At 40.8% G+C, this 10,313-nt stretch overlaps 1 protein-coding gene across 1 annotated transcript in view; it reads left to right on the forward strand.

Moving 5' to 3' along the window:
- ahcyl2b (adenosylhomocysteinase like 2b) overlaps positions 1–8,283 on the forward strand; it is a 36,492-nt gene extending 28,209 nt beyond the window's left edge. Inside the window, exons 9-17 of the mRNA XM_079334573.1 lie at positions 133–196; positions 590–678; positions 770–840; positions 2,338–2,432; positions 2,995–3,093; positions 3,935–4,003; positions 4,186–4,264; positions 4,938–5,058; positions 5,379–8,283. Of these exons, the coding sequence (XP_079190699.1) occupies positions 133–196; positions 590–678; positions 770–840; positions 2,338–2,432; positions 2,995–3,093; positions 3,935–4,003; positions 4,186–4,264; positions 4,938–5,058; positions 5,379–5,385 (694 nt within the window). The 3' untranslated portion in view covers positions 5,386–8,283. The remainder of the gene's footprint in view (positions 1–132; positions 197–589; positions 679–769; positions 841–2,337; positions 2,433–2,994; positions 3,094–3,934; positions 4,004–4,185; positions 4,265–4,937; positions 5,059–5,378) is intronic.
- Positions 8,284–10,313: the final 2,030 nt, after the last annotated feature.

Consider the following 10,313-nt stretch of genomic DNA (forward strand, 5'->3'; position numbering starts at 1 on the left):
GTCAACTTTTTTTTTTATTTTTTATTTTTTATTTTTTTTATAAAGCATTTATCTCTGAAGGGCATTTTCTCCTCTCCAAACAGTTTGAATAAATGTCAGGCGGCCCATGAAATAGCTCTTTTGTGTCCTCAGACTGAAGAGGACCACTGATGTCATGTTTGGAGGCAAACAGGTCGTGGTGTGTGGATACGGAGAGGTAAGGCTGACATTTTTCACAGAAGTGTTTCAGCTCCCACACAGTGCTTTTAACACAGAGACCTAAATGCAGGAGCTTCTACCTGCTGAATACACATCAGGGGAAATTACACAAGTACAAGACAACAATATTAACTACATATTTCTTTGGATTCTCATTGGTCAATCGGGTCAATCGTTTATAATTCAACCATGAAGTCAACTAAGGCTCATCCTATTTCTGGGCTACATGCAGAAATGCCTAATTCAATAAAAAATCCAAAGCTACGAGATTTTATAACGACAAAGACAGAATATCATATCACTTGTAGACATATAAACACCAGAGCCACTTTAATGTTCCCTGACTGAATGAAAGAAGTCTGTCTGATAGTATCCTGTCTTTCCTCCTCAGGTGGGAAAAGGCTGCTGCGCTGCCCTCAAAGCAATGGGCTCCATCGTCTACGTCACAGAGATCGACCCCATCTGTGCCTTGCAGGCGTGGTAAGAGTCCCAGTTTGCGATCTTTGGCCTCGCCGCCTCAGCTGACCCCGCGTTGTTCTCACGCTCTCCGTTGTGTCTCTTCTCATGGCAGCATGGACGGCTTCAGACTGGTGAAACTGAATGAAGTCATCAGACAAGTGGACATCGTCATCACCTGCACAGGTCGGTCCAAGGCGCCCTCTCTCCATGAAGAAAAATCGTTGTTTGTTGTTTTTTGTTGTTTTTTTTCTTTGATCATGTGAAAATGTGTTCAGAACTCTGCATCATCATCGTTGGACTGCTGACTAATCATCGCTCAGCAGCTGTACTCAGATCTGTCCTGTCAGCTTTTGTTTTGGGACATAATCCACAACCAGCAGTGCATAAATAAATCTGGAAGGTGCGAGACATGACTTGGACAGTCAGTGCCGCTGCTCTGAATATGTGTTCAGTCATCCTGAAGGAACACTGACAGTCATTGTCGTCACTGTCTGACAAGTTACTAATCAAGTTCCCAGCTCAGCAGCCAGGGAGTTGTCCTGAACACTTAATTGGAGCAGAGAATCCCTCGTCTGTCTTCTTCACTGCCAAATGCTGCTGGCAGGTCCGTAGCACAGAGCCCCCCCTTTTAAGAGCGACCTCAACCAGACAGAAGAGATTATAAGAGGATAATAAGTAAGAAGATGGGAGATTGTGCAAGATTTTCCTAATGAAGTTGCTGTAAAATAAATAGAATGTGACAATCATTAGAGCACGCACTGGTTGCTCCATTACGAGCGATTCATTAGAGCCCCTGCAGCAAAATTCAGAAAGGTTGTTCTCATGCTCTAATGAGGAGTGAGTTCTGTCAATCAGTGGAGTTTTAAAGTGAACTAAATGTTCTTCCTCACTGACAAAGTCTGCATCAAAATATTTCTACTTTGCAGCTCAATTTAAACGATCTGTAGCCGGTCTACCTTGCACCCTCGTTGTACTACGGCTCTGTGTGCCTTTTGATTTTTTCCCCCTGGGGACACGCACAGTTTTTTTCCAATTGAACTGTTTTTTTGGTGTTTTTTTTCTAATGAAGTTTACCCAACCAGCCAAGCAACCAAGTTTTGTTGTAGAAGTCCTTCACTACTGTGTCTGTTGTATGCTTTTATTGTGATGTTTTGTCTTAATCTGTGTTGGACTCCTGCTGCAAACCGAATTGCCCTTCGGGGACATTAAAGGGATACTTCAGCCATTTGCATGAAGCTTTGTATCATTAGAAACATGGTAGTACTAATACACAGCTTCATGTAAATGGGTGAAGTATCCCTTTTTTAAAGATTTTCAAATTAAAAAAAATCTAATTTAGTTTAGATCAAATGCCACAACTTAATCTTTACAGTAAGTCCTGTAAACAAATGTAGCCACGGGTACAAATAAAGTAACCTGACTTCATTAGCTGGGCTAAAAAGAGAGATTGGCATATATTAATACTGTAGGTGCAGACTGTTTACCTAGATTCCCTCCATAAGTTCACCATTCAACTTTCTTTCATTTATAGACTTGCAGAAAACTCTTATTTCTCTTTACTTCACATTTGTGCCTCCTTCCGTATTTAAAAAAGAAAAACCCCACCTTTGCACCCTCAGTTTTTTTTTTTTTTTTTTTGGTTATATTTCCTTGCACTGATCGTGTCCGTCTCTCCATCAGGCAATAAGAACGTGGTGGTGAGGGAGAACCTCGACCGCATGAAGAACGGCTGCATCGTCTGCAACATGGGACACTCCAACACTGAGATCGATGTGGTCAGTCAAACGCGTGCACCAGCCGCTAACGTTACACTGAGCCGGCCTGAATATCAACGTTCAGCTGAACAAACCGGCAAAAAAAACAACAGAAGCTGTCGGAGAATTTGGCATTAGTGAATCTGAAACTGAGTTAAACTTTGACTCCACATTACTTATTCGTAATGAAAGTGTCACAGCTTTATTCATAATAACAGCTGTGCTGCTACAGAGTGTCTTACAGCTTTAACATATAATCAAGTCAGAGAAATAAAAAGCAACAGGGATAAGTTTCATGGTTCACTGATTGTATTCCCCTCACCATGAACCAGTGGGACAGAAGTGCCAGGAATAGAAAAATAATACGAGAGGCTGACAGGATTATTTAAAGACTTCTTCAGAATGAGTATTAGAGGAAAGGAAGCTGTGACTCACTTCTTAAAGTTCTACTCTCCTTGGAAAAGACCAAACATACCGAGTCAACTCTCCGCCTCCTGATGATACACCTAGCAACAGCTCTGCAGAAATAACATGTACAACCGTTTTTTTTAAAGACGTTCTGATGATGCCATTTCTGTAATAGGCGAGCCTGCGGACTCCTGAACTGACCTGGGAGAGAGTCCGCTCTCAGGTGGATCACGTCATCTGGCCCGACGGCAAGAGGATAGTGCTCCTGGCTGAGGTACACGCACAAATACATTCTCCCACGTTGGAGGTCACCAAACAACCCCGACTCTCTGGACAAAATCATATCGGCAGAGTAAACGACAAATTCCTTTTTGCATAATGTGAGACGCTTCATGGAGTTAGAATAAAAAAATAAAAAAAACAAGCCAAACACTCAAACGGCTCCAAGGGATTATGCCTTTGATACACACCTTAAAGACTGAAACATGAAGTCAACAGATGCATTGTATACAAATGGTAAACATCCCAAAGACAACAAACATGCACAACCCTGAATACAAACATTACAGGTTGAGGCGGGGTTTGTAAGTGGTGACAGAATCAGGACACGCCCACAGGTTCCTGTTTGATCTTCAGCAGGTTTGAACCACATCAGTAAAAATCACCTCGCCTCTCCTACCTCCATTATTATTCTACAATATGCTTCATTCGTGTGAATTGTCGTCGAGCTCAGAGAAGACAATCTGGACATGTTCGATTAATGGCACTGGAAAAAGGAGCGCGTTTCCTATTTCCTCTCAACAGAGTACAAGGATGTGTAGCACACACCTGACCTGAGAACCGTTTTACAAGTTTTCATTCTGCTTTTTTTTTTCTTTTCTTGCAACATCCATGCAGCCATCCTCTGTTCTCCTCACAGCAGAGTGTTCTGGTTTAACATACAGACCGACTCGCAGACGTTTTAATCATTTGATGTTAATTAAGTGGAACATTAGATTCCTTTTTTTTCTATTAATTATCTCAGACAACTCATCCTGACACCCTGATTCTAGCTCTACTGTGTGCAGTTTAATCTAAAGGTTATTAACCCTTTGTTGCTCCTCCTTGCTCTACAGGGTCGCCTGCTCAACCTCAGCTGTTCCACCGTGCCCACTTTTGTGCTCTCCATCACCGCCACCACCCAGGTCAAATGGAGAACCTTATTTATTTTTTTCTCCTTTTCAATTCTTCATAACTTCTCCTGTTTTCTTATCCAGCTGACGTGCATTGCTCTTACTTGTGTCTGTTTACTGCCCTTCATTTTGACGTAACTAGAAGTGTTTGTGTGTGCCTAAAAGTGTGTGTGTACACTCGTGCTTTCCCTCAGGCGCTGGCTCTGATAGAGCTCTACAACGCTCCAGAGGGACGCTACAAGCAGGATGTTTACCTGCTGCCCAAGAAGATGGGTAAGAGTTCTTTCAGCTCGGATTGTATAAACACTTCAGCAAAGGCTGCTCAATTCACAACACACACAGGGTATGAATGCCAATTTAACACAAACGCACTACTCATGGCAGGTACATAAGTAGCCACCAAGAAAAAGGATGACAGGAGGTTTTTGCCTCAGCAGGCAGCTCGGACTTCTTAAGCACTTCCATATGTTCAGTCAGTCCCTGGATAGCGTATCATTAGTAGAATAATTTCAGCGTGTTTACACACACACGCACACACAGTCTGTGTGACAACGTTACAGCCCTCAGCTTGTCTGCACCATGGCCCGTCACATTTCTCAGCTTTTCCCTGGTGTGAGAGTGCAGAGCACGTCGAAAAGATAAACAGAGAGCCCAATGTAGGTCACACTGTCGGTGATTACTGCTGCAGCACACGCTGACAGGACGATGATGGAGACAGGAAAAAAGGAAGAGGACTGAGATAAGGACAGGAGGAAGTAGATGCGCAGGGCATGATAGGAAAAGAAAAGGCAGATGAAGACGGTGCAGAGGAAAGACAGATTGAATGATGGTAATTCCTCAAGCGTTCGTACGACTTCTCTTCCTCGTCACATTTTAAATGATTCATCAGCTACAGAAGCCCGCTGAATGCTAACGCCTTCTTCCTTTCCTCTTTTTTTCCCTCCAGATGAGTACGTGGCCAGCCTACATCTCCCTACATTTGACGCACATCTCACAGAGCTGAGTGATGAGCAGGCCAAGTACCTGGGCCTGAACAAGAACGGGCCCTTTAAGCCAAACTACTACAGGTATGACAACACCTCCTGTGAGTGACTCAACATATCAGCTCACGTCAAACTACAGATACCAAAACTCCTGAATCACAACTGGAAAGTCTCTTACCAAAAATCATTTTTCTTGACATAAACGAGAAGTGAAATCGGAAGATCCAAACTCCTCGAATCTATCATTTTGCTGATACCCTGTAACCTCACAGACCCGCAACCATGACGTGGACTTGCTCCATCTTTTTTTACTCCCTAAAGTCATAAAGAGTTGAGTTCTTGTTACTGCCTCACCTTAAGAAGTCACCGTCCTAACATTCAAATGTTCTCCGTTTCTCTTTCAGGTATTAAACCGGTGTTGGAGAGGGACTGAAGAATACAAAATACTCCATGAATGGCACAGACTCGGAGGGAGAGGAGAGGGGACGAGTAGGAGGGGGGTACGAGTAGGAGGGCCGGGGGGGGGGGGGGTGGAACAGTTGGAAGGATGGACAGAATAGTCAACACGCCTGCTTTATATTTCGGGGTGGGGAGGGGGGGGCGAGCTCTGACCAAGCTGAGGTGCGGAGGGGCGTGGGTTTTTCCTGAGCTTTTGGCAGTTGCTTATTTATTCAAGCTCAACAACAATAATGATCACATTAACCCTGCCATTAGCTAGCTGTCCCACATCTTTTTTTTTTTTTTAGAAGATGCTTTACTTCCCTTCCACTTGTCGTGACACCACCGTCTCTTTCTCTTTAGGCGCTCATTTGTGTGTCAAGTTGTATGCAAGTCCTCCATCATCCTTACCCAATGCCAGATCTTTTACTGTTTAACTATTAAAGATGAAATTATTGACGCTAAAATATATATACTTTATAAAAAAAAAACTTGATTAAAAAAAATCTGTGTGAATGAAGATGACCTTTGAAGATTTAGTGACGGACATTTTTTCCTGTCCCTTTTTGTTGTTGTTGTTGTTGTCTTTCCTTTTCTACACGTGATTACATTTTTAGTTTTTATCGTGAATTATTGCAAGGGGTGGGTTAAAACTAGCGGGAGGGATTAGGCGGGATCTCAGGGTCCAATCATATCATGTCTTTTTATTTGTTCGAGATTCACCGTTGTCTGTTTTTAATTTTTTTTTTTTTTTTATGCATCCTGTCCCTTTGGATCAGCCTGTAGTTTGTCATTTTGTAGTATGACTGGATGGTGACGGTCTGTCACTCAAAGCCACAGTGAAAGCATCTCAATGGCTGCTGTTTTCTTAGGCTTTCAGGTGCTCCCATAGCACAAGTGTTTAAGTAATGAAAAGTATTTCAAGCTAGTAGGAACTAGCCTTTTCATTCCATCTTTCCTTTATCAACAATGACTATACTGTATTAGAAGCATGGCAGGTTGTCAGATCATTACAAGGGGTATACTGTATATTAGATATTTATATTGAAATTAAGATTTTTCTATCTTTTTCTCTCCTGCACCATCTAATATTGTTACTTTTTGAAAAATCAACCTACGTTATACAATAAGCAATTAAATGTTCTAATGATAAATGTAATAAATGTACTTGAACCCTTTATTTGAATACTGTGACAGAAAATATTTAAAGATACCAAACGTGGCAGGTACTTCATCAGAAATCTTCAACCAGGTCCTAATTTTAAAAAGTAATGTTTTTTTAACTTTCACTGTACTTACCACACACAAGACAACCCTGTGATACAGACTAATTTTACATCACATTCACCTTCTCAGATCAGAGAAATGACGGTTATTGATTATCGAGCCCTACACACATTAGTCTCTTCTCCTATTCCCAAAAGGCTTGATATTACTGGTGTAGTGAGCCACACTGTAACTGTCCTCTGCAGTTTGTCCTGAACTGACCTGACTGTAAACTAGAAAGACCTGACAGATAATTCCCCTGACAGCCAAGTGCACCCTGCCGCTTTACCTGCTCTGCACCTGATCCAATCAGATTCTCTTTGTTATCCTGCTGGGAGATGCTGCCAGCTCTGCTCTCTGAGTGGGATCACATGCTTTAACACACGCACACAGTAGCTTATTGTTCGGGTGAACTTTTACTGTACTGTTATTGTACAACACACTTGGTCATAGAGGAAACGGCACAAAAATCTATAGTTTATTGGTTAACAAAATATACTAATGTTGATTCAAATATCCAATAGTTTTTCACGCCATGTAGTTTTGAAGTACTATTAGTACTGTATTGTCAAAAAATTAATAACCAAAGTCTTTGAGGGATAACCTAATTAACTTTCTTAAAACTGAAGCTGTTGAGCACCACACGAATGTCTGTAAAACAAATATTGGATTGCTGGGTTAGCATAGCATGAAAGCTAAAATGGTAACAACGTGGTTATGGTGCATTTGGAAAGAGCATGGCCAGTTGATATCGGCAGCTTAATGCTAAGCTAACAGGCATGTGGCTAGAGCCTCATACTTATTGTATAGACGTGTGTGGTATCAATCTTCTCATCTCTTGACAACAAAGCAAAGGGGTGTAATGAAAATTCTCGTGGTTAAAAAAAAAAGACATTTTACACAAAGGTCTGATTACCCTAGTAAACGTTTAATGACAAGATCCTACACTGTGTCACAGCCTATAGAACCTCATTGTCCCACATTGTCCCCTGCCAATGTGTTTGCGTTGCTGTCTCCTCGTGCTGATGAAATGTACACTTTTGAAATGACGTGACCTGTTGTCAGTATCGTACTTTAAACCGTTTGTTTTGAGTCTTATTTTTTTCCCCTTCTAAGTGTGAATGTGCGTTAAAGAGTACGTGGCATCATAAAAAGAGCGGAGGTGATTATAAGTGTGTGTGTGTCTAAATGTCTGTGTTTGTGCACATCCTTTTTTTTGTATGCCATGGTTGCTTCATTAACAGCTGCCTCAGGTTCCCAGCCTGTGCGTCAGGGGGAGAAACCAGTTTTTATGTTTCGTCAGCCGTAAGCTGACCAACACATGGGTGGGCGGGGGACGACACCAGCATCATGTATGTATATCCAAACTATATACATATATGACAACCTTTAAAAGTATAGGAATGTGAAAGAAGACTCAACTCCTGTATTTATTGTTGTAAATCCTCATACAGTGCAAACTGGCAAAAATCTCAAACATGTTTTAAGTTGTCTATTAAAGAAAAATAAACCCTATGTTTAAATATTGCAAGTGATAATGGTAGATGATGAGCAATAATTTAAAACATTCTGTAATCTTAATGAATAAAGATGTAAAAAATTGTATCTATTTTGTGTGCGTCTCTTTGATTTATACAAACACGTTTAAGCCTCTAAACGCTCTTTGTCCTCATATAGCTGTTTGATACGTTGTTCCACTCTGTTTTCATATGGGGTTGATTTCTGGATTATTTGTGTGTTGGGGGGGGCAGGGGGGAGGCTCATGTGTGCAGCTGCTGAGGTCAGTCAGAGCGACAGTGTGATCATCTTAGCCAGCAGCCGTCAGTGATGGGGACATCTCTGGCTTCAGCAGCTGGCTGTCAGCCATTGTTTATTCTTAACACAAATAAGCATTACTGGGTTAAATGGGTATCTAGACAAATGTTAGCCAGGACATCGTGCAGTCAGTTACAAGTCAAAAGATTTACTAAATTACAGAAGCACATCTTAAGTCTCAAAATGATTGTTTCTTTTCCTTATAGAATCAATGTAAAAGGTCAAAATGTTTAACGTCTCTACAGGGTTATTGGAGCTTCACGTTGGAGACTGAAGCTGATTCATAATGGAAAATATGGAAAGGCAACAAACCACTAAATGTCGAAGTAACTAAAAAACAAAACTACCCCATTACTTTTTGAAAATGTGTGATTACGTACATGTTTCATGCAGTAGAAGTAACAAGCGTTCATATGATTAGTCTAAGCGGGGAGGCTAGTTTAGCTCAGTTGGTAAGGCAGGTGCTTCATGTAAGAAGCACACAGAACTTGTTTCACTGGTGGCAGGTTAGACTCCTGATCCTCATGCTCTTCTGTGCCCATCATCCCCCTCTCTTCATTTCCTGAACCTCTATAGCTGCCCTAACCAATATAGGTGATGGCTAAATTATAAACATTCTTTTAAAGCTCAATCTATAATTGATCATCGATGTCTCCTTGGAATTTGATTTTCATTGTCATAATTGTCATAACCAAACGAATCAAAATGAAAATATGTATTTTTCTATAAAAAGAAATAGTTTTCTCTCTTATGATCAGTTGTTTTATGCTTACATTAAAATCTGAAGATACAGGTTACATTTTCAACAACTTGGCAATTTTACTGCTAAAATGCTTTCACACATTTTATCGATAATGTCTTCACACTTGATCTGTTTTATTTTATTTAAAGCTCAGTCAGACTGCAGTCTAAATTGAATCAACCACCACTGAATAATGATTTAATCATGAACTTGCCCCCTCACTGACCCCCCCTGCTCACAGGCCATGTGGTCACATTCCACCAGAAGCTTATGCCTACATTTAACTGTACAATCCAATCATGTCATCTTAAGTGGTTTTCACAGACAGGGGTATGTGTGTCAGCCCCCACCTCCACATAGATCCTATCAATAATTCACTCTCTGTTCTGGAGGGTGGTTGACAGGAGGTGAAATGGCTACAGGGGGCCACATCCAACTCTAAATTCAGTTACATATTATGATGCAAGCATCTAAATAGTTTAGACCCTTGCTCTGGCTGCAGATTGTATGGATATATGCGGACGTTTGATCATAGGAGAAAATCTTGTTTTATGTCCTTTAAGTTTGACACAGATGGTTCGAAACGTCCTCGATCGGCTAAAGCTGATTGTTGGAAGTTTTGTGGCAGAAACCAATAGTGGTAACGTGATATGTGAACGTGATAACAAAGTGAGATAGGACCATGGCTTTAACATGTTTTAAAGGTGTTAAAGGAAAAAGCCATTTCAGAAAGTCTTTTATAGCATTTGCTATTTTTGTTAGCCTACACTGAAAAGAGTCTTAGCATTTTTAGTCATCATATAATGACTACAATTGCCTTCCAACTCAAATAATGTGCAAACCAAGACCAACTGTATATGAACATGGAAACCAGCTGACAAAGTGAAAGTATTGGTTGTTTTTTGGTTGATTCTGCCCATAAAGGGTTGGTGAGTTTCCACATAAATTAGGCCTACTTTCCTCTTAACATAACCACAATATAGGTGGTATTTTTTTAATTATTATTTTTTAAATCTTTCTTCAGTCCAAGCTTTTAAATGTGTGATTAACTGCTTCATTTTTAATAGTCTACTTTATA

The sequence above is a fragment of the Symphodus melops genome, assembly GCF_947650265.1.
Source record: "Symphodus melops genome assembly, chromosome: 22".
Taxonomy (NCBI): Eukaryota; Metazoa; Chordata; class Actinopteri; order Labriformes; family Labridae; genus Symphodus; species Symphodus melops.